Source organism: Lontra canadensis, unplaced genomic scaffold, assembly GCF_010015895.1.
Source record: "Lontra canadensis isolate GAN:19392208 unplaced genomic scaffold, GSC_riverotter_1.0 scaffold35, whole genome shotgun sequence".
NCBI classification, from domain to species: domain Eukaryota; kingdom Metazoa; phylum Chordata; class Mammalia; order Carnivora; family Mustelidae; genus Lontra; species Lontra canadensis.
Window position 1 is genome coordinate 8193032 of NW_022631029.1, and position 24830 is coordinate 8217861.

Genomic DNA, 24830 nt, shown 5'->3' on the forward strand with positions numbered 1-24830 from the left:
TGGGTCCCTGGCTGGGAGGGGTGTTGGTACTGGGCCCTGAGGCCTAGAGGGCAGGCACCAGCTCACGTTCCCATGGCAGGGCCCAGGCTAAGGCATAGCACTGAGCTAGTCCTCCACACCAGGGCCAGCTGCTCACAGCCTCCTTTTTCATCCCCACTGCCCCCCACCAAAGGGTGAAGCTTCTAGGTACATCTTCCTGACCAAGTTCCGGAAGTTTCTACAGGAGAATGCCAGTGGCCGGGGGGTAAGTGTCCAGTAGGCCAGCCCACCGCGGACCCCCTGGCTGTGTTGTCCGGTCGGCAACCTTCTGGCACCTCTCGGCCTGCCGCGTCCCCGCCTTGTCTTGCTCTTCCTCTGCTGCCCTGCTCTCCGTGCTCTGCTCAGGGTCTTGGGGCCGGCCTCGGATGAGGAGTGAGCTGGCTCTGGGCCGGCACGAATGCGTGTCGTGTGCCTGCAGAACATGCCCGTGCTCTGCCCCCCCGAGTACATGGTCTGCTTCTTGCACCGGTTGATCTCCGCCCTGCGCTACTATTGGGATGAATACAAGGCCTCGAACCCTCGTGCCTCCTTCAGTGAGGGTGAGTGGGACCAGGCCTCATCAGAGAGGCTGGGTGGGGCTGCTCCTGGGGAGGGCGTGGAGTGCGGAGCTGGCCGTGGGTGGGGTGGAGCTGCCCCAGGCTTCCTGCCATTGAGTCCTCTCCTGATGGGTGGCTTTTCCAGAGGGTAGTGGGAGCCCCATGCTGGAGGAGTGCCAAGCCCACGGTCACTCTGTCCCCACAAGTCCCTTTCCAGTCTGGGCTCTTCTTCTTAGTCCCAGCCTGTCTGGTCCTCTGCAGTCCTTTATAGAGAACGCCATGGGCAGGCTGAGGTGCTGGGGGCTGTGTTTGTGTGGCACAGGGTTCTCGGGGTCAGTGGGAGCCGTGCCTGCCCAGACTGCAGGATGTTCACAGGGCTGGGCAGGGCCCTCTGAATGTGACCGTAGCCAGGATTCTCCCTTTATCCCAATTCGTGCCATCATTGGCACTGAAGCCATGCTGTGTGCCTGGGCAGGTGGGTGGCCGAGGCCAGGGGTCCCCTCTGTGCTAAGCAGTGTAGAGGGCTGCCTTCTCAGGGGGTCTACCTGCCTGGCTCACTGCTGGCCCGCCACCCTCCCCACCCCCCCACCCCCAAATTCTCGTAGAGGCCTACATCCCGCCCCAGGTCTTCTATAATGGCAAGGTAGACTACTTCGACCTTCAGCGCCTGGGAGGCCTCCTCTCACACCTTCGGAAGACCCTCAAAGGTTCGTGCAGGCCTGTGGGCGGTGGGCAGCAGGCAGGATGTTGGGGCTTGGCAGCGTCGGGGGTAGTGTTTAGGGGAAGCAGGCCCTCAGCCTGCTCTGCCGTGAGTGCTGAGCTGTCCTGGGCCCACCAGAGGGCGCCCGAGTATCTCGACCTGCTCCAGCAGGGAGATGCTGGTGGGCCTCAGGTCTTGGGTCCAGCCATCCTTTCCCTCTGAGCACCCACCCCAGGGAGATTCTGAGAGTCCTGTAATGAAAATGAAAATGAAATAGGGGCATGTGTGTTGGCAGAGGAGTGACTGTGGGATCTTGGCGAGGTCACATGTGGGAGGGGAATGTTCATAAGCGGTGCCTGACTGGCTCTCAAGAACGGAGTGGCTTTGAGCACAGAGCCTGCAAAGGCAAGAGGAAGCTACCCGGCAGAGACCTGTGGGCAGTGGGGCCAAAAAGTCGCATGGGTGGAGTCTGAGGGCCCTGTAGCCCACAGAGCAGGTGTGGGCTCATTCCAGGGGTTGGAGCTGCTTCGGAAGGTTTTGAGGCAAGGGAGTGAAGTCCGGGGTCTGTGTGTGAGAACAGAGTGCCTGGGCCAAGTGAGGAGGTGGAGGGAAGGCAGAGGGGAAAGGCAGGAGTTCAGGATGACCCCAGGCTGCCTGTTGGAGGCTGCGGGGGTGGGGCGGCCGCAGGAAGGATGCCGCAGAAGATGGCTGAGCTGACTTGGCCCGTATGTTTGGGGACCACAGCCTGGGCTGCAGGCAGAAGTGCAGCAGCCGGCTGTCTGTGGAGAACTGGGAGCGGCCAAGCCTGTGCTGAGGCCTGCGTGCACCGTGAGATGGGTCGTGGCTTAGACAACCCTGGATCTCCTGTTGGTCGGGAAGGAAGCAATGGGCCAGAAAAGTCAGGGGCCCCAGAGAGCGTGCTGGCGCTGGAAGCGGAGACATTGCCAGAGGGAGTGTTGGGGAATGTCTCCTGCTGACAAGGCCCTGTGAGACAAAGGGCCTTGGGAGGCAGTGAACGCTGGGTGGAGTAAGTGGAAGGCATAGGCCAGGTGCAGTGGTGCGCACACAGCCCACAGCGTGCCCTTGCCATCCTGGGCCGTTCCACTGTGACCCCTCAGCCCTCCGCTGGCCTGAGAGCCTTCTTGCTTTACCCCCCAGATGAACTTGCCTCCAAGGCCAACATCCTGATTGACCCGCTGGAGCTCCAGGCGGCCACCATGGATGACCTGGACGAGGATGAGGAGCCGGCCCCGCCTGCGGCCCAGGTGCCGCGGTAGGGGCGGGCAGGGGGCTTGGTGTCTGGCTGTCCCTCTTTCCTAAGGGCAGGGGTGTCACGCGGGGCCACCTCCCTCTCCGTGCAGGCAAGGGGCTTCTCGCCAAGCAGGTCTCTTTGCTGTGGGTGGAGGCTCACACCTTCCTGCTATTTCCCAGCCCCACAAATCCACGGGGCCCTACATGGGCCCCTGTCCCCGGGGAGCTGAGTGGCGTCTGGCCTCCTCTCTCCTCCACAGCGCCCCACGCAGGCTCTGGCCATGGGGGGCGTGCTGCCCCTGCCCCGGCCCAGCTGGCTCAGTTCTCCAACCCTGGGCCGAGCTAACCGCTTCCTCAGCACAGCGGCTGTGAGCCTGATGACCCCTCGGCGGCCTCTGAGCACCGCGGAGAAAGTGAAGGTCCGCACGCTGAGCGCCGAACAGAGGACTCGTGAAGACAGTAGGTGCCAGGCAGGGCCAAACAAGCCATCTGTCCTCTGTGCTTCCCCACACCCATTCCCTTCTGGTCCTGTGGCCTGGCAGTAGCTCAAGGACATGGGAAGTGCACTCCAGGGGGAGGAAATCAATGCTTCAGAAATAGGCCGGCAGTGGCAGGCCCTTGCCCTGCCCCCACCCGTGCGTTCTCCCTTCGGGGGCCCTCCTTGGGCCCAGGGTGGGGGAAGGGGCTCCCTTCTCCTGCTGTGAGGCCCAGCCTGGTGCCACAAGCCGGGACAGGGCTAGAGGAGTCTGTGCCCCTGACCCCGCCCTTCTCCCACTTCCTAGTTGAGGGCAGCCACTGGAACGAGGGCCTGCTGCTGGGGCGGCCTCCTGAGGAGCCGGAGCAGCCCCTCACCGAGAACTCCCTGCTGGAAGTCCTGGATGGAGCCGTCATGATGTACAACCTCAGTGTTCACCAGCAGCTGGGCAAGGTCTCCCGCCGGTGGCCCGCGAGCGTGTCCTGCGCTCCTGCACTTCGGATGCCTGTGTGCACGCACAGAGTGTCTGTGTCTGTGTGTGTGTGCGCACGTGCACACAGCATGCCTGTGTGTGTGTGCGTGCACACAGCGTGCCTGTGTGTGCGTGTGTACGTGCGCAGCATGCCTGTGTGTGTGTGCGTGCGTGCGCAGAGTGCCTCTGTGTGTGTGCATGCACGCAGCGTGCCTGTGTGTGCGTGCGTGTACGTGTGTAGAGTGCCTGTGTGTGTGTGTGTGTGTGTGCGTGCGCGCACGCACAGAGTGCCTGTGTGTGACCGCACATGGATGTGTGCCACGGCGAGGCTGACTGCTGCTGGGAGTGCGTGGGCCTGAGCTGTTTTGTGGGAGGGGGCTGTGCGGGGCCAGAGACTGGAAGCTTGGCAGGGGCCAGGCTGCATCTGAAGAAAGTGGAGTGCGCTGCCCGGGGCTCATGCTGGGACCTGTGTCTGATGCTCTAGATGGTGGGGGTGTCTGACGACGTCAATGAGTATGCGATAGCTCTGAGGGACACAGAGGACAAGCTCCGCCGGTGCCCCAAGCGGGTAAGGGAGGCCTGGATGGACAGATGGGTTTGGGGATGGGAGGGCCGTTTGCAGAGGTGGCTTGCAGGCTCGGGGTTCTCAGGGCAGGCCCTGTCCCTGCTTCTGGGGACTGCCCCGGCGGGTTTGCTGTCCCTGCCTCCCTGACTACCCCATGTCAGGGAGAGCGGGGCTGGCATTAGGGCGCAGCATTGGCCTGAGCCCCGCCACCAGTCGCAGCCCAGGCCAAGGTGCCCCTGCTCCCCATCCCCCACCCCCCGCTGCTAAGTGCTGACGCACACCCACTCTCCTCATCAATTATGAATCCGACCCTGAGTGCTTCCTCGGCCACTTGCAGAGTCAGCAGGAAGCAGGGCCTGCCACCCCCGCTGCCCTGGAGCCCCTCTGCCAGAGCTCTCCAGGCCAGGGGAGCAGGGCCGAGCGTGCCTGGGCTGGGCTTCTCTGCCAGGCCCCGTCCCCAGCTGAATGCAGAGCCCAAGCTTGGCCGGGGTGAGAGGAGCTCCCGGAGCTCTGGTCCTAGCATAGTCCCTGGGGGTCCTGGCCAGGGGCTCATGGAACTTCAGCTGTGTCTCACTTCCATGTTCTATGCAGGTGACCAAGGCCCTGCCCCAAGGCCTGCTCAGGCTTGTTGGGGTCAGAGGCGGAAGAGGAATCAAAGAGTAGAGCTGGGTCTGCCCACCCCTTTGCCTGCTCTGGGCACAAGTGCGTCCCTACCAGGCTGCATCTGGGCAGGCGGGGTAGGTGTGGGTGTGTGGCCTGATTGTCCTCCTTTCCCCTTGGGTGGCAGAGGAAGGACATCATCGCTGAGTTGACCAAGAGTCAGAAGGTTTTCTCCAAAAAGCTGGACCACCTGAGTCGCCGTCTTGCCTGGGTCCATGCCACCGTCTACTCCCAGGTGAGTGGAAGTGGCCTTGGCCAGTGGCTGCTGCCGTCTCCAAGCTCACTGCCTAGTCCTAGACCGGGCCAGGTTGTGCCAGCCCCTCAATGCCCCCTGTCCTCCTGGGCCTCTGGCGCACACATGCCCCCTCCCTGCTCCTCATCCCCCCACCCCTACCCCAGCCACACTTCCTGAAGCTCTCTTGCCCCATGAGCTAGAGCAGATGCCATTGTAGGCACCTCATTTCCCCTCTAGCTCACACATCCTCCCTTAGAGGAACAGAGCCTGTTTCTGCCTGTCCCCCTTCTTCCCTGCTCCTTTCTTCTCTCTGGGGTGGAGGGGCGCTCTCCTGGAGCCCCACTTGCCTTCACTCTGCACCTGCTTCTCTTTGATTCCTCTCCCTCCTTAGAGACTACAGCCTTGTTTCCTACTTTGTCATTCACTCACTCATTGATTCAGTAGTTTGTGACAGAGCCTGGAGTGTGTCAGGTGCATCCTGATGCTAGCGACATTCTGTCACGACCCAGGAGTATGAGTATCTGTCCTCCCGGTGCTGTCAGCCTTGAGCTGTAGACACTCTTCCTGTGACCCTGTTTTGACCCTCAGGCCCCGAACCCTCCAGTCTTGCTTCCTGTGCAGACTGTCCTGGCATCTCTACCCGCTAGTGAGTGCCCATGTCGGGGCATCTACATTCTTAGGCGTGCCCTTCCCCCATAACTGGGTGATCAAGGCCTTTGTGCGCACCTCTGCCCACCATCCCCACTTGCTTTCTCCCAGCCTCCTTTCCAACCCCAACCACCTCCACCTGCTACCCCACCTTGCCCCAGGCTGCCTTGCCTCCAGCCACGTAGAGGTGATCATGGTCTGGGAGCTTCCTCTCCTCTCCTGATGGGAATTTCATGCCTGTCCACTGGCCTAGGCAGCCTTGCCCACTCCTCCCACACCATCTTCTTAGGAACCTTGCCCTCTCATCTCTGTAGCTTCTTTCCTTTTTTTAAAATTATGATAAAGGGGGGGTTGCCTGGGTGGCTCAGTCGGTTAAGTGACTGCCTTCAGCTCAGGTCATGATCCCAGGATTCTGGGATCGAGCCCTTGTTGGGCTCCCCGCTTGGTGGAGAGCCTGCTTCTCCCTCTCCCGCTGCCTGCTGCTCTGCCTGCTTGTGCTGTCTCTCTATCTCTCTGTCAAATAAATAAATAAAATCTTTAAAATAAATAAATAAATACGTACATTATGATAAATGGACCAACTGTGCAGTGGGGAGTCTGCTTCTCCCTCGCCTTCTGCCTCTCCCCCTACTCGTGCTAGCTTGTTCTCTGTCTCTTGCGTTCTCTCTCAAAATCTTTAAAAAAAAGATAAAATATCCATAGAATAAGATTTGCTCTCTTAACACTTTTTTAAAAGTTTTGGTGAAATACATATAATATATTGCTTACCACTGTAATCATTTTAAATATATAGTCCAGTCGTGGTAAGTAGGTTGTGCGGTCAGTCTCCAGAGCCCTTCCTCTTCCCAGACTGAAACTTACCCTGCTACCTCCACATCCCATCCTCACCTCCATCCCTGTTCCCACCACTCTGCTGTCTGTCTCTGTGAATCTGACCGCTCTGGGGACCATGTGTAAGTGGCGTCCTAAACATCCGGCTCTGTCGCTGTTGTATTTCACTGAGCAGAAGGTCCTTGTCGCCTCCTGTGGCAGGTGGCAGGAGTGCCTTCCTGCCAAAGGCTGAATTACCTTCCGCTCTGTGTCTGTAGCCCGTTGTTTGCTCAGTCATCCACCATTGGTTTGTTTCTACCTCCCAGCTACTCTGAATGGTGCCGCCGTGCTCCTGGTGTAGATGACTATCTCTTTGCGATTCTGTTTTCGGTTCTCTTGGATGTACCTGAGGCAGAATTGCTGGATTACATGGTTCTATTTTTAATTTCTTGAGGAACTGCCATCCAGTGATTGTACTATTTTACATTCCCACCAGCAGGGCACAAAAGCAGCAGTTTCTTCCCATTCTTGCCAACACTTGCTACTCCCTCCCTCACGCTGTCTATATATCTGTCTACTTATCTGTCTATATTTTTTGATAGTAACCATCCTAATCGATGTGAAGCTGTGTCTTGTGGTTCGGATTTGCATCTCCCTGTTGATCAGTGATGTTGAGCACCTTGTCATGGGCTTATCAGCCACTTGCATGTCTTTGGAGAAATGTAAGTTTTAGTGCATTTGCCCATTTCTGGTAGGGTTGTTTGTTTTTTGTTGTTGATTCATAGGAATTATTTTTATATATTGGATATCGGCCCCTTATCAGATTATGATTTACACATATCTTCTCCCATTTTGTGGCTTGCCTTGTCACTCTGTAGGTGGTGACTTTGTCGCAGTTTTCATTCTGATGAAGTCCAGTTTGTCTTTTTTCTCTTGGTCTGGTTGTCACAGCCCGCCAGATGACAAAAGTCGGTGTTAAATCCAAGGTCATGAAGTGCTCCCCACGTGGTTTTGTTGTTTTAGCTTGTAAGTCAGTGGGTTAATTTTTGTAGAAAATGTGAAGTGGTGGCCCACCTTCATTCTTTCTCATTCTTTCCCAGTTCTCTTAGGACCATTTACTGGAACGACTTTCCTTTCCCCATTGAATGGTTTTGGCGTCCTTGTCAAAAACCCTTGGGTCATATGTGTTTGGGTTTGTTTCTCGCGGCTATTCCATTGGTCTGTATGGTATTTTTTTTTTTTTTAAAGAATTTATTTATTTATTTGACAGAGAGAGATCACAAGTAGATGGAGAGGCAGGCAGAGAGAGAGAGAGAGGGAAGCAGGCTCCCTGCTGAGCAGAGAGCCCGATGTGGGACTCGATCCCAGGACCCTGAGATCATGACCCGAGCCGAAGGCAGCGGCTTAACCCACTGAGCCACCCAGGCGCCCCCTGTATGGTATTTTTTATGCCAGTACCACACTGTTTTGATTATTGTAGCTTTGCAGTAAGTTCTGAGATCAGAAAGTAGGAGATCTCCAGCTTTTTTTTTTTTTTTTTTAAGATTTTTTTTTTTAATTTATTTGTCAGAGAGAGAGCACACATAAGCAGGCAGAGTGGCAGGCAGAGGCAGAGAGAGAAGCAGGCTCCCTGCGGGGCAAGGAGCCAGATGTGGGACTCGATCCCAGGACCCTGGGATCATGACCTGAGCTGAAGGCAGCGGCTTAACCAACTGAGCCACCCAGGTATCCCTCCAGCTTTATTTCAAGATTGTTTCGGCTGTTTGAGTCCTTTGAGACTCTATATGAATTTTAGAATAGATTTTTCTATTTCTGTAGCCATTGGGCTTTTGATAGGAGTTGCATCAAGTGTGTAGTTTGCTTTGGAGGGTATTGTTATCTTAACAATATCAAGTCTTCCAATCCATGGGTCGTCTTTCCATTTGGGTCTTTAAAAATTTTTTCAGCAACATGTTACGGTTCTCAGCGTCCAAGTCTTTCTACCTTCTTGGTTAGAGTAATACCTTGATTTCATTCTTTTTGATGTTCATGTAAGTGGAATTATTTTCTTGACTTCCTTTTTGGATTGCTCATTGCTAGCATACAGAAACACCGCTGGCGGGGTGCCTGGGTGGTGGCAGTCAGTTAAGCATCTGACTCTTGGTATCAGCTCAGGTCGTGATCTTAAGGTCCTGAGATCATGCCCCTGAGGAGCACTCCATGCTGGGCGTGGAGTCTGCTTAAGAATCTCTCTCCCTCTCCCTTTGCCCCTACCCAATGCTTGCGCATTTTCTCAGATAAATAAATCTTTTAAAAAAAGAAAAGAACACAACTGACTTTGGTGTGTTGATTTCAGACCCTCCATATTTCCTGAATTCATTTATTCTAACACGTGTGTGTGTGTGTGTGTGTGTGTGTGTGTGTGTGTATTCTTGAGGGTTTTCTACGTATAAGATCATGTCATCTGTGAATAGAGATAATTTTACTCCTTTCTTTCTACCTCCCAGTAGAGGTATTTGGATACCTTTATTTCTTTTTGTTGTCTGATTGCTCTGGCCAGGACTTCCAGTACTGTGCTGAGTAGAAGTAGCATAAGAGGGCATCCTTGTCTTTAAACGCTTTTAGTTTTTCACTCTAGAGTCTGATGTTCATTGTGGGCTTTTCATAAAAACCCTTTATTATGTTGAACTGCTTGCTTTCTTCTCCATCTTCCGTGCTCACACTCCAGCCTCCTTCTCATTTACTTTCTCCCGTTAGTAAAGAGAAAAACCTGTGATGCCTTTCCCTGATTCTGCATCTGCTTATAGCAGCCACTCCCTCCTTCCTTCTCTGTGTCTTCGCTCCTCATTTTCCCTTCACTCTTGGCCCAGCACAGGCCCCTCCTTCACTCCACTCTGAAATAGACCTTTTGCAAGGTCTCTCTCAAGTGCCCCGCCCCCTTTGCAGAAACATCTCCACCCCCATTACAGTGGTCCTTTGGGCGCATTGGTGCCAGCCCCTCCTCAGACTTGGTTTTCTCTGGCCTTCTGTGCCAGAAGGCTCCCTGCAGACCTCCTGGCTCAGGTGCACCCTCTGACCCCTGCTTATATCTTCTCCTTGGGTTCCTAGGTTTGGGGGCACATCAGAACTGAGGTCAAGTCCAGATGCTCCAGCTCCAAGACATGGGGATGGTCTGGGTCTGGCCTGCGGCCTGGCTGGTGACTCCTCCTGGGCATAGACTATGTGGGATCCATCCTGTGGGGAACAGGGCCTTTGGCAGGTGGTTTGCTTTCTCCCCGGCCTAGAGCCCGACTTGGGGCTTGAGCTCAAGATTGTGAGATCATGACCTGAGCTGAAAGCAAGAGTTGGACACTTAACTAAGCCACCCAGGCGCCCCTAAAACCTGTACCGTTAAAAATTGCAAGCCAGAATTCCAGTCTAGGCTGGGGCGTTGCCCTCTCTGAGCACGGGGCACACGCTTGTCTGCCAAGCACGTGACTGCCCTTCCTGAGCCACTGCTCCCACTTGGGAACATGGAGGCCTTTCCTGGTCCCTGGCCCGAGCCTTGCCCCCTGTGACCTTCTCCGCAAACAGCCCAGCAGCACCTCTTGTGCCTCCCTCAGGAGAAGATGCTCGATATCTACTGGCTGTTGCGCGTCTGCCTGCGGACCATCGAGCACGGCGACCGCACAGGCTCTCTCTTCGCCTTCATGCCAGAGTTCTACTTGAGCGTGGCCATCAACAGCTATAGCGCCCTCAAGAATTACTTCGGCCCCGTGCACAGCATGGAGGAGCTCCCAGGTGACAAGGCTGTCCAGGCCGGGAGGGGACAGAAAAGGAGGTCTTTGAGGCGAGCCCTGTGCTGAGCCTTCCTAGCCCCACGGCATGCGTGTTCGTGGAGGGAGGAGGGGAGGCAGCCCCTGTTCTCCTCCCCTCTGTGGTGAACAAGCATTTGCAAAAGCCCCACCTGGTGAGGAGCCCTACTCGCTACTGTAGCCCCAGAGCCAACAGCTCCTCCCCGGTACTGGTGCCAGGAAGGAAGGAGACAAAACGGAGTGCCAGGGTGGGGGCCCCCTCCGGCTCGAACTTCCGTATTGGTATCGCTGTAGTCTGGAGCCAGCTGGCCACACCTGGTGCCCTGGGACCAGCCTTGGGATGTGGCTTGTGTTTGCAGATCCCAGCAAGCGGGGTGCTTACCTGGAGGCCATGTATAAAGCTTGGGCTTCTCGCAGACCAGGTCAGGCCGGGCTTGGTGGTTTATGTCTGGCTCAGGCTGTGGGGTGTCGGCCCCTGGCCTGTCCCCTGCCCCGCTCCAGGCCTAGGTGCAGGCTTTGTCCTCAGAGGCGGAGCTGTGGGTGCCCAAGGGGCTTTGACTGCTGAGCCATCAAGTGTGTGCCGCGATGGGCTTGAGCCCCGGCTTGCAGGACCGTCCTCCCCCCACAGTGAGTCTGCGCGATGGCCCCTCACAGTCAGTGAATGCCGTGCCCGAAGTCCCTAGATGACAGCTCTGGCCCAGACTGGCTCTGGAGTCAGCACTGGAGCCCACCGCCCAAGCCCGCTCACCCTGCCAGGGTCGTGCCTGACCCCAGAGCTACCACTCCCAGCCAAGCGCCCCTCCTGCCCCTCCTGCAGGCTATGAAGAGACCCTGACCCGCCTGGCCGCCATCCTCGCCAAACACTTTGCGGACACACGCATCGTGGGCACCGGTGAGGGGCCCTACAGAGGGCTCGGGGGGCAGGGATGGGACAGCCCTCTGGCCGGCTGTTTCCTGCTCAGAATGCCGGCCAGGTGGGATTGAGGCGTAGGGGCCGGCGCTCATGCCAGGCACCTGCTGAGGCATCGCCTGTCCCAACAGACATCCGTGACTCGCTGATGCAGGCGCTGGCCAGCTACGTGTGCTACCCACACTCCCTGCGGGCTGTGGAGCGGATCCCTGAGGAGCAGTGAGTGCGGGTCAGGGCAGGGAGGCACACGCCCTGCCCTGCACCGCACCACACCTGGCTTCACCCCTTGCCCACCACCCCTTGCCCTCATAGGCGTGTTTCCATGGTGAGAAGCCTCCTGGCTCCTTATGAGCAGCGGCCCTGGGCCCAGACCAACTGGATCCTGGTGCGGCTCTGGAGGGTAAGCCCGGCTGGAGTGGTGGTGGCCATGGTGGGGTGGAGGGGAGGGTTGCCCTACCCCCCACTGACCCACCGGACCCTCTCTCACAGGGCTGTGGGTTCGGGTACCGCTACACACGGCTGCCGCACCTGCTAAAAACCAAACCTGAGGATGCCAACTTGCCCAGCCTCCAGAGTGAGTGGCCAGGTTGGGTTACCCTGGGGGCCCTGGCCCCCTGCTCTTGGGTCCTCTAGGAGTCTTCTCCCGTCTTCCAGCCTCTCTCTTGCACTCATGCTAGGCCCCAACTCTGCCCCCTGTGGTTTCCCTTCCCCAGCTTCCTAAATGTCCAGGGTCACTGAGCCTACTCCCCCGGCTCCCCAGTCCCATGTCTGCCCTTCGGGCCCAAACACTCTGCTGGGTCACAGGGAAAAGGCAGTATCTTCCCAGGCTGGGAAGAGAGCTGGCAGCTGTGCAGAGTGAGGACCCTGAACCAGCTCCCTGACCTCCAGCCTGGCCCCGGCACCATGTCCTTCTCCCCCTTCGTTGCCATCTGCTGGTGCCAGACCTTGGATACTTGACTCAAGGCAGAGGCACAGACTGGGGGGTGCCTGTGGGGCTTCCAGGAGGAAGGGGCACTTGGTTGGGAGCAGAGGCTTTGCTCTCTCTCCAGGGGCCGTGGTCCACCAGAGCTCTGTGAACTTGAGGACCTTCAGCTAGGCCAGGACTAGAGTGGTCCGGCTGCAGTCTGCCTGCCACACACTGCGCTCACCCCATAGGGTGGCTGTCCTTGGCCTGTGTGGCGTGTTTCTGCCCTTGTGGGCAGGGTTTTTGTGTGAAGGGGTCCCAGAGGCTGATTGCCTTTTGTGAAGTCCATTGCCCATTGTTTTGATTGTGCCTGCAGGCGGAACTGAGCTGCAAATGGAGAGTGGCAGTGGGACCAGATACTTGTCCGGCTGCTGTCAGAACTATTGATTTGCACGGGGCTGGGGGGCTGGTGTCCAGCCCGGCTGCGGCTAAGGGCTCTGGTTACTGCTCCCTGTCATCCCAGACTTGGCACCTACCACCTCGGCCATATGCCAAGGCCAGGCCAAGGGCAGCAGAGAGAAGAGGAGAGGAGAGAATGGCAAGGTTTAGACAGTAGGTCTTAGGGACGTCGACCCAGATAAGAGCGAGGAGAGGGTCTCAGTCACCCTGTCTGCATCTAGCCCTTCCTGAAAGGCATGTGGCTGAGATCTCGCTGGTGGCAGGCTGGGGGGCAGCTCTAGGCCGCAGGGATGGTGCGGAGCTGGGAAAGACTTCAACTTGTGGCTTGCCCAGCAGATGGAAGGACAGATTTAGCTCTAGACCCCACACAGTGCTGGACCCTGTCCTCCCGCCTTCATGACAGGAGCTTTTGGTCCTTACACCAATGGCCCAGCAAGTGAGGACAGAGGTAGACAGGACAGGCAGGAGTCCTGGACTGGAGTCCCCAGTGATGCTGCCTCCCCTTGCCCCCACAGAGCCCTGCCCCTCTACCCTGCTTCAGCAGCACATGGCGGAGCTGCTGCGGGAGGGTCCTGATGTGGCACCTAGCTTCCTCAACAGCGTCCTCAACCAGCTCAACTGGGCCTTCTCGGAGTTCATCGGCATGATCCAGGAGGTGGGTCACGGTGGGGTGGGTGGGCTGGGGCATTGCAGTGGAGCCGGCATGATTTGTGGCATGGCCAGGCCACTGACCACCACCTGTCCCTGCCGGTGGCTCAGATCCAACAGGCCGCTGAGCGCCTAGAGCGGAACTTTGTGGATAGCCGGCAGCTCAAGGTGTGTGCCACCTGCTTTGACCTCTCAGTCAGCCTGCTGCGTGTCTTGGAGATGACCATCACGCTGGTGCCCGAGATATTCCTTGACTGGGCCCGGCCTACCTCCGAGATGCTGCTGCGGCGACTCGCACAGGTGTGTCCCTTGGGGCAGGGAGGGGGGACCCCTTAGGAATGCCCCAGTGGTGAGCTCACCCAGACGCCCACCAATGGACTCCTGCCCTCACAGCTGCTAAACCAGGTGCTGAACCGGGTGACGGCGGAGAGGAACCTGTTTGACCGCGTGGTCACCCTGCGGCTGCCTGGTGAGGATCCAGTGCTCTTCACCCAGCATATCCCAGGTTTCAGTTCCCCCGCTGGGAGCCGTGATGCCTGATTGTCCATCCTGCATCAGGACACCCAGGCCTGGCACCCCCATCCTTAGCCTGCCCTTCTGTTGGGGAGGATGATGGGGCGGGGGCTGGTGCTAGCCAGGCGGGCCCTGACCCCATGGTAGGAGCGTGCGGCAGCTCTTTCCTTCCTCCTTCCCCCCAGGCCTGGAGAGCGTGGACCATTACCCCATTCTGGTTGCTGTGACGGGCATCCTGGTGCGACTCCTGGTGCACGGCCCGGCCTCAGGGTGAGTGTTAGGCGCCTGGGCCCTCGGGAGCTGGTGTGGCTGATGGGAGTGGGCCGGCCAGGGCCTCGGGCCGCTGTCTCTTCAACTCTACAGTGAACCTTGGCGTCAGGTTTCTGAGGCGGGGTGGGGGGAGTGGGGGGGCACAGAGGCAGTGAGGCATACACACTCTCTAACTAGGTGGCAGCAGCCGTGGCTCGGAGTAGAAGACTCGGGGACCTCACAAGCTTGCGGTTATGCTTCAGGCAGGGGTGGGTTGCTGTCGTGCGGTGTAGGGAGGCCACTGCTGGGATCAGGGGCTGAGGACACGCACTGCTACTTGTGTTCACAAAGGTTCCGGTAATGAGCATGTACCGCCTTTATTAAGGAACTCCATGACAACTGGATCCTGGATGCTTGTAGGAGCCCCCAGCTTAACACACACACAGGAGGGGTTCCAGACCCCTCTTCCCTGACTCCCTGCGGTGGGTGGTAAGATGCGTATAAGACCAGGGCACTGCCGCAGCCACTACACTGAGACCAGTGCCAGCCCTTAAGAGGTTTCTACCCTCCAGGGATAGCGAGTTCCGGCTCAGCCCTCCCATCTTGGCCATGCTCAGCAGGCTTTTTACTGCTGAAAAGCTGGGGGACAGGCCATGGTGCCCCTTATTGCTGTCTGGTGAGCCCATGGGAAGAGGCCCTGTCCTCAGAGTGGCCTGTGGAGGTCTCTGGCCAGAGGGAGGGGCTGCTCTGGCTGGGGCTCAGGCCAGGCCCACTGGGGGGGCTCTCTTGAAGAGCCTTGCCTGCTTTCTGCCTGCCCACCAGACTGCATGGAGTTGTGAAGCTTGAAGGAGTTTGGATGTTGGTACGTGTTTCCTCCTTCCGCTCTGGGTGGGGGTCTAGGTCTTTGGAGCGCTCCTTCTCCTCCCCATGGGCCCACTCTCTTCCTGTCCCGTTGGGAAAGGGGAGATGGTTATGTTTCAGTTCTTCGCCATGACTGTGTGATAGCTTCTGGGCCCCTAAGGGTGTGCCTTGGGCTCTAACGCAAGGGCTCTTCCAGATGGCCCCAGTTCCAGGCCTTGTGCGACATTTGGGCACCAGCAGGTGAGGACCTATGGCCTTTGGGCCCTGTGTGAGAGCAGAGCAGGAGACAGGATAGGGAGCCCAGCCCTTCCTTCAGTGAGTGGGGCTGATGTAGTTGAGGTTGAGGCCACACGGGAGGCTGGAGGACTAAGCCCAGCGCTCCCACTAGCATCTGGCAGTTTTCCAGGCGGCAGCAGGGAGCAGGGCAAGCGGTGGGTGGTTGATGGCCTGGCTCTGAGCCCAGGGCAGCCTAGGTCATCACCAGACCCTCAGAGCCCGTGGAGCTAGCGGACTCAGAGCCAGCCTGGAGCCGCAGGCCCATGGGATTGTAGAGATCAAAGTCCTCAGCTACGGCCAGCTGCACACGCCCATTGAGGCCCCTCCTGCCCGGCTCCAGAAAGACCACATGCTTGTGGACACTGGCCTTGCGGCTGGGCGCATCGGGCGGGGTGGTGCTGAGCACCGAAGAGGACTGCGCGCTCAGGTCCTGGAGGGGACTGGGTGCCCAGGGCCACCGGCGGCGGCAGCAGCGGCAGGTGCGGCGGTAACAGCGGCGGCAGCCAGGGCAGGGCGGTGCGAACAGATAGAGCAGCACGAGCACCAGGCCCGCGGCACAGCCCAGGAGGGTGGTGAAGCCTGTGTTGAAAGCCTCGGGCTCGGGGCGCGGGGAGTGCACGCTCACGTTGTACTCGTGCGTCTGGTTGTGGTGCAAGTGGGGCCCCACGGCCAGGCACACGAAGAGTCCCTCGTGCCGCGGCTGCACGTTGCTGATGGCCAAGCTGCCGTCTGCCAGCACAGCGATGCTGCCGTCTTGGGACCCCGGGGCCACCAGCAGCTCCTGCTTTGGGGACACCCATGCGACACGCAGAGCAGGGATGCTGGTGTTGCAGCGTAGCCTCAGGGACCGACCCATCTGCACGTGCAGCTGCTCCTCTGGCCGCTCCAGGCCCTGAGCCAGGGCGGTTGAGCAGTTCTCGAAGACCCGACTGTGCTCAAAGAAGCGCACGCGGGACGCAGGCACCATGAAAGCCAGGCACGTGTACTCCCTGGCGAAGTCACTGACGGCGCTGAGGCCCCGCTGGCGCCAGCGCCGCAGCAGCTGGTAAAGGCGGCAGTCGCAGGGCAGGGGGTTGTTGTGCAAGTAAAGGCCGTTCTTCAGAAAGGCCGGCAGGGCGGCCAGGGCAGTGGCGGGGACGCGGCCCAGGCGGTTGGAGGAGAGGTCCAGCGTACGAAGGTGGGTGGCACCCAGGCCGTGGAGGTGGTGGAAAGAGAAGGAGGAGAGCTCGTTGCAGCCCAGGTAGAGCGCGCTGAGTGCGCCCAGGCCCCGGAATGCGTGCTCGTCCAAGTGCGCGAGTCGGTTATTGAACAGGAGCAGCCTCTCTAGCGCCCCCAGCCCTTCGAGGTCGTGGCGTCCCAGCACCCGCAGCTCGTTAGACGATAAGTCAAGCAGCCGTAGGCTACTGGCATTGGTGAAGACTCCGCGACCTAGCACATCCAGCTCGTTGTGGCCCAGGTGCAAGGCACGCAGTCGGGCGAGGGGCGTCAGCCACCCGGGGCGCAGGCGCTGGAGGGCGTTGTGGCTCAGGTCAAGGTCTGTGGCAGCAGCCGGCAGCGCAGCCGGCACATCCTGCAGCCCCAGGCCCGTGCAGCTTAGCAGGTCGGCGGCACACACACATTTGTAGGGGCAGTTATGGGGCGCGGAGGGCACAAAGCCCTCCACGCCCAGGCTGCCCACCCTGACGCGCGGAAGGCACAGCAGTACACCCAGCAGCACCAGCCAGGCCATAGTGGTGCCTGCTGCGGCTGGGACTGGGGCAGCTCAGTGAGGAACCCAGCACAGGGACTCACCCACTTCTGCTGGCTGTGGGCTCCGCCCCGCACACCAACGGCCCCTGCTCCCTGGCTCCAGGTCCGGATCTGGGGCCAGGCTTCCCCACAGTACTCCCTGGTCCGGCTTCCCCAGCTCTCCGAGTGCTTCCCTGCTCAGCTTCTAAATACTCTCCTGGAGGAGGGCGGGGCCTCAGCCTCCCATTGGCTCCTGTTGGGAGGAGGCGAGGCAGCCCCTCCTCCCCTCGACCAAGGTTTCCATGTGGCTGCCACAGGGGGCGCAAATCCGCCACCAGTGCCCCAAGCGGTGCTTAACCAGTGGCTTTGCGGTGCCCATCTACCCTGTTAACAGTAGGACGGGAAACCTGGGAGGCAGTGCTTTAAGCTGCTAGTGAAGTTTTTTATTGTTCTCTCTGGAGAGTTAGTGTTTATTAGGAGTAGGCGGGCTTTCGCCATCTGCTGGTCACCCCCTTAAACTGGCACCCAGGCAATAGGAGTTCTTACTGGGGTCTAGGATAAGAGACATGGGGGTGGGGGGCAGGAGGTGAAAAGCAGGGATGTGGGCTAGACTGTCCCACCATTCCCGCTTCTCCAGCAGGTACTGCTTTCTAACTATTCTTACCCCCATTCTCCCACTAGGACAGAGAGAGCCACGTCAGTGCTCCTTGCTGATCCCTGCTTCCAGCTCCGCTCTATATGTTACCTCCTGGGGCAGCCAGAGCCCCCTGCCCCTGGCACTGCCCTGCCTGCCCCTGACCGGAAGCGCTTCTCCCTGCAGAGCTGTGAGTGGGCCGGGGGTGGGTCAGGGATTTGGGGCTGGGCTAGATCAGGAGTCTCAAGAGCCAATCTCCAAGTTGTGGTGCTTAAGACGCACTGGGTTCTAGGGCCACATTGGGTCTGACACCTGCTACCACCCCCAGACACAGATTACATCAGCGCCGAGGAGCTGGCTCAGGTGGAACAGATGCTGGCACACCTGACCTCTGCGTCTGCCCAGGCAGCGGCTGCCTCCCTGGTGAGTGGGCACCACAGCACCCAGGTGTATGCCCCTGCATACATGCTGGCACAACTGTGCACGCTGTTTAGGTATAGTCTTTTGTCTGCTTGTCTGGATGACCATCCCCAGCCCACCCTGCACTCTGCTCCCTGCAGCCCACCAGCGAAGAGGACCTCTGCCCCATCTGCTATGCTCACCCCATCTCTGCTGTGTTCCAGCCCTGTGGCCATAAGTCCTGCAAGTAAGTGGGCCGCATGGGTGCAGGGAGCTGCAGAAGCAGCAAGGGTACTCAGGCCCTCTTCATCCTCCTCCCCTCCCCTGTTGTAGAGCCTGCATCAACCAGCACCTGATGAACAACAAGGACTGCTTTTTCTGCAAAGCCACCATTGTGTCTGTAGAGGACTGGGAGAAGACGGCGAGCGCCAGTACCACCACTTCCTCGGCCGCCTAGCGCACACAGCAGCAGCCTCCACCCCTGAACTCAGACCCAGGCTGGGCCCTATTTATGAGCTCCCCTTGCCCTGTTCCCATGACCCCCCTGCCATGTCCAACCCCCTTGCCTGAGTGTAACCTCACTGGCAGGAGCCCAGCCGTGTCCTAATTGTGCCTGAGCTCGACTTTTAGTCAGGGCCACAGTGAGCATTAAATTATTATTCCATACAGCCCTGACCTGGCCCTTCTTGAGGGAGTAGGCTTTGTGGGGTATGCCCAGCAAGGGTCCTGCCAGATTGTGTCCACAGGAGAGGGCAGGTGTCCCAACCCTTCAGCCTTGTCCGGTCCTCCCAGATAAACAATGAGTTCAGGGCCTTCGGATGTGTCAGGCCAGGGTGCCCCCTGCCAACAGGGAAATGAAGACTCAGCCAGCCCCCAGCATCCCCTCACATGATGATGCGAGGTTCCGGCACCGACTCGCCGATAGATTTGTGGGGCAGCACGCTGGCCCCATTGAGGTAGAGTTCGTCGTTAACGATGACATCTTCGCCCAGCACCGTCACGTTCTCCATGCGCACCTCGGGGGGGAGGGGGCGTGCCTGGTCAGTGGGGCAAGACGCCTTCCCTGCCCCTCCCACACCCGGCCCAGCCCCCAGGCTTACCCACTGGCCCACGCGGCAGCGCCAGCCCACAATGCAGGACTCGAGCCAGGAGTGGGAGCAGATGCGGGCACCCCGCAGCACCGTGCACCGCCGGATGCACACACCATCTTCTACCACCACACCAGGGCCCAGGCTCACATTGGGGCCAATGCTACAGTTGCGGCCGATGTGGGCACTCGGGTCCTAAGGACCATGGGGAGAACACAAGTGAGGCACTCCTCTCCCAAGCCTGAGGGGGCGCAGAGGATGGGCTGGGCAGGGTGCTCACCACCAGCACGTTGCCCACAATGCCAGGGCCTGAGTACAGTTGCTCAGGCTGCTTCTGTCGTAGGGACTGTAGGAAGAGGCACATGCCGGTGAGGAAATCCTTGGGCTGCCCTATATCCATCCAGAAGCCTGTTGGGAGGAAATGCATCAGGGGGCTCAGCCGGGCCACACCACACCCCTACCCTGTGGCCTCCCTGCCTCACCCTGCAGCTCCATGGCATATAGCTGCCCCTCCTTGGCCATGACAGGGAAGATCTCCTTCTCAATGGATGTAGGCTGCAGCTGTGGGAGTGGGCAGCTTGTGAGCAGGGTCGTGGGTGGGGACACTACCCGAGCCCGCCCCACAGCTCGCTTCTACACACCTGGATACGCCGCAGCACCGCGGGGCTCAGGATGTACATTCCTGCGTTGATCTTGTTGGACACAAACACCTGTGGCTTTTCCACGAACCGGTGAATGCGGCCTGTGTCAGCCTCACATACCACCACACCATACTTCGAGGGTTCCTCCACTTTGGTCACCTGAGCGGAGGAGGACCTCAGGCCCAGTCTGGGGGGCTGTGCCCCAATGCTTAAAGACACATACTGTACAGCTTTGCACCCATGACCCAATGGGACAGTTAAAGACTGGGCAGTGGGAAAGCCTGGGCAAGGGGCACAGGAGTGTCAGAGAAGAAAGACCTGATCCCTTACCAGAATGGAGCCCTCCTGGCCGTGGTGCCGGTGGAACTGCACCATGGCTTGGAAGGGGAAATCACAGATCACGTCACTGTTGAGGACGAAGAAAGGGTCTGCAGTCTCAGAGAGCAAGTCACGGGCAAGTGCCAGGGGCCCAGCTAGAAAAGAAGTACCCGATCACCATCTTCCTGGAGGCGGGTGGGGAGGGTTTGAGCTCACTCAGGAGACCCCAGCCAGGCTGGGTCTTACCCCTTCCCAGGCCCTAGACCCTCCCCAAGGGACCTTTACTAACCTGTCCCCAGAGGCTCTTCTTCATGGGACATGGAGATTCGGATTCCCAGCTGGAAGGGAGAAACCGCGTGTCAGGTTCCTCCCACCAGGGTGGGTGGTTTCGCGGGGAGCAAAGAGAAAGGTCAAAAGTCCGAGCCTCACCCTCTGCTCCTGCGCCTTCATTTCCTTCTCCAGCACCTGAGACATGTAGCTCACGGCCAGAATCACGTGGTCCACGCCTGCCTGTTGGACAAAACAGCGCCCGCCGACAGAAGGGCTCAGCCGTAAGGTACGGGCGTTCGCGAACCCCAAGTGCTAGCCGTCCCTCTTCCTGCCAGGTCCCACCACAACACCGACCCCTCGGGGTCTTACCGCGGCCAGCGCCTCCACTTGGTGCAGCAAGATGGGCTTATTGCAGAAATCCACCAGTGGCTTCGGGATGCTCAGCGTCAGCGGCCGCAGACGCGTCCCATAGCCGCCCACCAAGATCAGTGCCTTCATCGCGCCTGCGGGCGGCCGGAGAGTGAATCCGGGGCTCCGCGGCCCGGCCCGCCAGGCGGAGCCCTGCCACACACTCCCGCCGCCATGCCCGGCCCCACGCCCTTCGCCTGCCAGACTGACCCACTCTGGCTCTGCCTTGGCCGCCCAGTTCACTCCGACGCCTGCCCGGGGCAGCACACAGCAGTACGCGACGAGAGACGGAGGGCGGCTGGCCCAGAAATCAGGCCGGACCTAGGCGGGCGGTGACGTAAGCCCGGGCCGGCCAATCCGCTGCCGTTTACGTGGCACGGACGCCGACGTCGGAGCGCTGAAACGCAGCGCTCCGGCAGACGTAGCCAATAAGAGGCCGGGCGCGCCCGGCTGCCATGGGGACCGGGCCCCGGGCCCGCGGGTCAGCTAACCATTGGCGGATCCAAAGGCGGAACTGGCGCCAAGGGCGAGGCTTCCTTCCCGACGGGTGCCGGGGTCGGCCGCCAGACGGCCGCTTCCGGCCCCGCCCCGGAGGGACGGGAGCCGTGGTGGGGCAGGGCGTGTGTCCTGGAAGTCGCAGGACAGCGAAGACGCGGACACACCTCAGTTTCTAGCGGCTTTATTTTGACATAACACGACCTTAGACACAAGCGGGGCGGGCAGCGCTAGGTGCACAGAAAGGGGCGACCCGGTCCAAGGCCCGAGCACCCATCCCCCGCACGCAAGGTCCCGAGGAGACGCGGGTGGCCCAGCTGAGGCCGGAGCCGAGAGTGGAAGGGGGCGCAGGCCTCGGGCGATGTGGGCAGGTTTAGGAGACTTCCAGGAAAGTAAAGTAGAGAGCGATTCCTAGAGGCGAGGCCTCACAGTTCCCCGAGAAGTAAAGGAACCAGGTCGTTCCCAGGGTGCTCCATTATTTCCTCATTAAAACTTTTTTTTAATCGGCAATAACAGAACCAAATTGAACAGCTTTAAAGTTCCAAGCAATCTGCATCTAGGGGGCGTGCACGTGGCTAGGTGTGTGCGAGTGAGCAGCGGCTACAGAACTAGCCCAGGCCTTTGGCCCCTGGGGCAAACCCTACATCCACTGCACAGGCCCCAGTGTGAGGGAGGGGTGGGGTCCCTGGCAAGCTGCTACACTGGTCCCCTTCCTCGTTAAGCACCGCCGGTCCCACCCCCCACTAGCCCAGGGGGCTGGTGTCGACTTGGCCCAGGGAAGCACTAGAGAGAGGGGTCACTTGAGCGCCCCAACCCGTGATCCCGCGTTGCACTTTGGTCCCAAGTTGGGGTTTGGGAAGGCAGAGCCTGGCAGGGACAGGGCTCTCTGTCAAGGAGCGGGCAAAAAGAGTAGAGGCAGTGTGTGTGTGTGTGTGTGTGTGTGCCCACCACCCACCAGATAACAGAGCTGGGTCTCCAAATATCAAAAGTGCTGAAAAAAGGGTTCCTGCCCTGATGGAGCAGCAGCGAATCTCAGGCCCTTCTGCTCTTTTTAGTGCCAGGAAAACACTGGATAGTGGATATAGTCTCTCTCACTATGAAGAGCAGAACAAGGCAGCATCTGCTCCCAAAACATAGGAACTCAGGAGGCACAGCATATCCCCAGGCTGGAGAGGTTCAACTAAAGGGGGTCCCATGTGGCCCCTGACTCTGTCTTAGCCTCTGCCCTGCCAGGAAATTACAGTCTACACAAATGAAGAGCCACCACCCCTATGGCTGAAGCCACAGAATGGTACAGGAAAAATGGTCGTTACTGACCAGAAACAGGCAAGCTGTCCCTCCCAGCCCCAAGGAATGGGAACCTGCCCACCACTGGCACCAGGATCAGAGGGCCGAGAGAGAGATGGGATCCATCAAGGAGCCCATTTAAAATGTGTGAAGCTGCATCTCTAATGACTCGGAAAGTAGTCCACCAGTTCCAAGGCCTCTTAGGCTGGCAGGCTTACCTTTAATGCCCAAACAAAAACATGCCTGAAGTGACAATGACAGTGGCCCTAGGCTCAGAGGTGAGGGCACTAACCTTGGCAATGGCTAGATGAGTACAGTGTCACCTCCTGGCCACATGTTCGAGGTGGCAGATGTCTGTGCCATTAGGGCCAGTGGCAAAAATGATTAAAACCACCAGAAAGGTCACCCCTTGGGCCTTCACTGTACCAATGTCAGCATGGAGCAGGGCTACACGCCAGGCCCACAGAGAAGGTGCTGGGCCATCCGGGAAACACCGCCTACAATTCACTTGCTACCAGTTCTTTGTAAAAAGGTAGCACCCCTTGACAACAGGTACAGGGGCAAAAGCTCACCTCAGAAATGGCATGACACAAATCAGTACTTACTAATGAACAAGGCTACAGCCCAGGAAAAAGATCCTAAGAGACAAGGGCTGGCAGATGGACAAATGGACAGACTGATGGATCCCAGGACTGATGAGACCAAACTCATTAGCAGAATCTGGACACCTGCAACCCAAGGTCCAAACGATGTCCCTATGAGCCCACAAGCTTTAAGCTCTCCCTCACAAGGCTGGAGCTCCTCACCATGGGCTGCTGCCTTGAGCTTAGCCTGGGGAAAGGTGACACCCTGAGCGGACCACAGCCCTTGAGCCCTGGGAAGGGCAGCCCATCCAGAGGCAGCACAGCTGCCCAAGCTAGAGGAAGGAATCTCCCACCCACAGCACAAGAACTGCAAATACTGTCTAGGCCAGAGCCACCGGAGGCCCTGACGCCTGCTGGGACACTGATTCTCCTCGGCAAACAGAGCAGGTACCCTTCAGTGGGGCAAGAAGGAGTGGCCACCTCAGGCAAGGGATCTTGCTAATAAGAAAGGCTGGCTGGGGTGTGCAGGCAGGAAGAGGAGCAGGTTCAAGTGCCAAAGAGTGCCTGGGGATCCCAGGGCCTGCCCTCTGCCATAAGCTGGTTTCAGCCCAGCTTCCTCACGCCAAGGTCAGAACCGAGGACGGGTCCAGCAATGTGCAATTGGCCCTGTGCTACCCGGGGGGCATGTGTTAAAAAGCTGGCTGAGGCCCATGCCACCAGACTACAAAGTCCCCCAATAGATGGGCACCCAGTCCTCTATTGGTAAGGAACAAGGGATGAGTGAGCACAGAGGGGCTCTGCACCAGCCCAGGGCTTCACCCTAAAACCAGCAAGGCCCTGCAGCCACAGATGCCAAAGACCTAGGCAACAGAAACCAATGTCCAAGGGTACCCTGTCCCTGCTGCCAGGCCCATCCACCATCCATCTTCCTAAGTCAGCCTGGACACAGCAGTCAGAGCCATAGAGCTAAAGGAGCCTGGCTGAGAGGATGTGTGTTGTGCCCTCCTTCACTTTATATATATGGATTCCAGGCTACAGCTAAAAACATTTCTTTTAGTTTACACCAAAGAGAAATATAACCCTTTAAAACCAAGTCTGTGCGTCCTCACGGCGAGTTCAGTCAGAGCAATGGTCCCTGCCTGCGGGTGGAGAGGAAGGGGTTCTGGGGGCCCAGGGCTGGGCCTACTGGTTCTCGTCCCGCATCTGTTCCATGATGCTGATGAGGTTCTCTAGGCCGAACACATAGCCTCGGTCCGGCCCGTCATGCACGGTGGGGTCATCCCGGAAGCCCTTGAACGTGCTGTGTGCAAAGTCGATCATGCGGACATCCACCTTGGGTGGAGAGGAGGGGCCAGCCTCAGGGCTGGTGCTACTGGGGCTGGTGCTGGGACCACAGGGCGGCACCCCCTCAGAGAACCCTGTATCCAGGTGCTTGAGACGCATCTCTGCCCGGCGGTCCAGGAAGGACTCTGCCCGGCACTCCCTGCCATCATAGATGACAAGCAGGGAGCTAGAGTAGAAGCGGTAGGAGGCCTGCCGCTCCAGCACAGCTTTCAGGCCCCGCAGTTTGCTCAGGATGGGCTCAAAAAGGTCACGCCTCAGGTCCAGGCCGTTGTGCAGGTACTGATAGAGGGCGTTGCGGAAGCCTTCAATGGAGAGCCCTCGGCCATAGTACTTGTTCCTGCAGAGGTAATGCCCTGTATCCAGCTGGTACACCTGAAAGCCCAGGAGACAGAGCGGGTGAGCACCAGGAGTCTGAAGGTCTGATGACCTTCAAGTGCCCTGGGCAGGCACTGTCTGGAAAGTACTGACCAGTCTGACTCATCCCATGTCAAGGCAACAGGCTCTCACAGAGGCTCTGGATCTGGAGCCCAGACTAAGGTCAAAGGGCAAGGCCAAGACGGGTCAGGGAACCCTGTGGAGGCTCCTGGGACTCACCCTCTCGGAGGAGATTCTGGACCACTGTGGGCCAGGAGGACACCTGGCAGGGGGAG

General features: G+C 58.9%; 4 protein-coding genes across 11 annotated transcripts in view; 1 reads left to right on the plus strand and 3 right to left on the minus strand.

Annotated features, from left to right (window-relative positions):
* The window catches only part of RNF123 (ring finger protein 123), a 30098-nt gene extending 11687 nt beyond the window's left edge, over window positions 1-18411 (plus strand). For 3 of the 5 annotated variants that reach the window (XM_032868064.1, XM_032868065.1, XM_032868063.1), the window contains exons 19-38: window positions 173-244; window positions 458-578; window positions 1181-1282; window positions 2434-2540; window positions 2787-2985; window positions 3309-3454; window positions 3958-4041; window positions 4826-4933; window positions 9973-10150; window positions 10982-11056; window positions 11206-11293; window positions 11387-11474; window positions 11564-11648; window positions 12953-13092; window positions 13197-13385; window positions 13479-13554; window positions 13784-13868; window positions 17394-17536; window positions 17675-17992; window positions 18079-18411. In XM_032868064.1, the coding sequence (XP_032723955.1) occupies window positions 173-244; window positions 458-578; window positions 1181-1282; window positions 2434-2540; window positions 2787-2985; window positions 3309-3454; window positions 3958-4041; window positions 4826-4933; window positions 9973-10150; window positions 10982-11056; window positions 11206-11293; window positions 11387-11474; window positions 11564-11648; window positions 12953-13092; window positions 13197-13385; window positions 13479-13554; window positions 13784-13868; window positions 17394-17536; window positions 17675-17992; window positions 18079-18101 (2427 nt within the window). In that variant the 3' untranslated portion in view covers window positions 18102-18411. Of the gene's footprint in view, window positions 1-172; window positions 245-457; window positions 579-1180; window positions 1283-2433; window positions 2549-2786; window positions 2986-3308; window positions 3455-3957; window positions 4042-4825; window positions 4934-9972; window positions 10151-10981; window positions 11057-11205; window positions 11294-11386; window positions 11475-11563; window positions 11649-12952; window positions 13093-13196; window positions 13386-13478; window positions 13555-13783; window positions 13869-17393; window positions 17537-17674; window positions 17993-18078 lie in introns of all 5 variants that reach the window. The other 2 variants (XM_032868066.1, XM_032868068.1) reach the window with 2 other exon arrangements.
* Window positions 14087-17030, minus strand: AMIGO3 (adhesion molecule with Ig like domain 3). Its single transcript, XM_032868076.1, has one exon. It carries the CDS (start codon window positions 16711-16713, stop codon window positions 15178-15180), a length of 1536 nt encoding a protein of 511 aa, XP_032723967.1. The 5' UTR covers window positions 16714-17030; the 3' UTR covers window positions 14087-15177.
* Window positions 18383-20773, minus strand: GMPPB (GDP-mannose pyrophosphorylase B). 2 transcript variants are annotated; one of them, XM_032868081.1, is made up of 10 exons: window positions 20681-20773; window positions 20432-20565; window positions 20222-20302; window positions 20082-20130; window positions 19805-19947; window positions 19475-19633; window positions 19316-19394; window positions 19114-19241; window positions 18846-19028; window positions 18383-18761 (listed from the first exon to the last, which is right to left on the minus strand). In XM_032868081.1, the coding sequence occupies exons 2-10, from the start codon at window positions 20558-20560 to the stop codon at window positions 18630-18632; spliced, it is 1083 nt and encodes a 360-aa protein (XP_032723972.1). In that variant the 5' UTR covers window positions 20561-20565; window positions 20681-20773; the 3' UTR covers window positions 18383-18629. The 2 variants fall into 2 exon arrangements, with proteins under 2 accessions (XP_032723972.1, XP_032723971.1); XM_032868080.1 differs by having other exon boundaries at window positions 18383-19028.
* Window positions 20774-21133: 360 nt separating this feature from the next.
* IP6K1 (inositol hexakisphosphate kinase 1) overlaps window positions 21134-24830 on the minus strand; it is a 64560-nt gene continuing 60863 nt past the window's right edge. For all 3 annotated transcript variants that reach the window (XM_032868077.1, XM_032868078.1, XM_032868079.1), the window contains one exon: window positions 21134-24552. In XM_032868077.1, the coding sequence (XP_032723968.1) occupies window positions 24019-24552 (534 nt within the window). In that variant the 3' untranslated portion in view covers window positions 21134-24018. The remainder of the gene's footprint in view (window positions 24553-24830) is intronic.

Excerpts from the sequence above, each read along its gene's own strand:
- AMIGO3 (XM_032868076.1), bottom strand. The coding sequence starts at position 16,713 with ATGGCCTGGCTGGTGCTGCTGGGTGTACTGCTGTGCCTTCCGCGCGTC.
- GMPPB (XM_032868080.1), bottom strand. The coding sequence starts at position 20,560 with ATGAAGGCACTGATCTTGGTGGGCGGCTATGGGACGCGTCTGCGGCCG. Across the intron at positions 20,131-20,221 it reads TGAAGGCGCAGGAGCAGAGG|CTGGGAATCCGAATCTCCAT; the intron begins GTGAGGCTCGGA and ends TCTCCCTTCCAG. Across the intron at positions 19,634-19,804 it reads GCCAGGAGGGCTCCATTCTG|GTGACCAAAGTGGAGGAACC; the intron begins GTAAGGGATCAG and ends TCCTCCGCTCAG.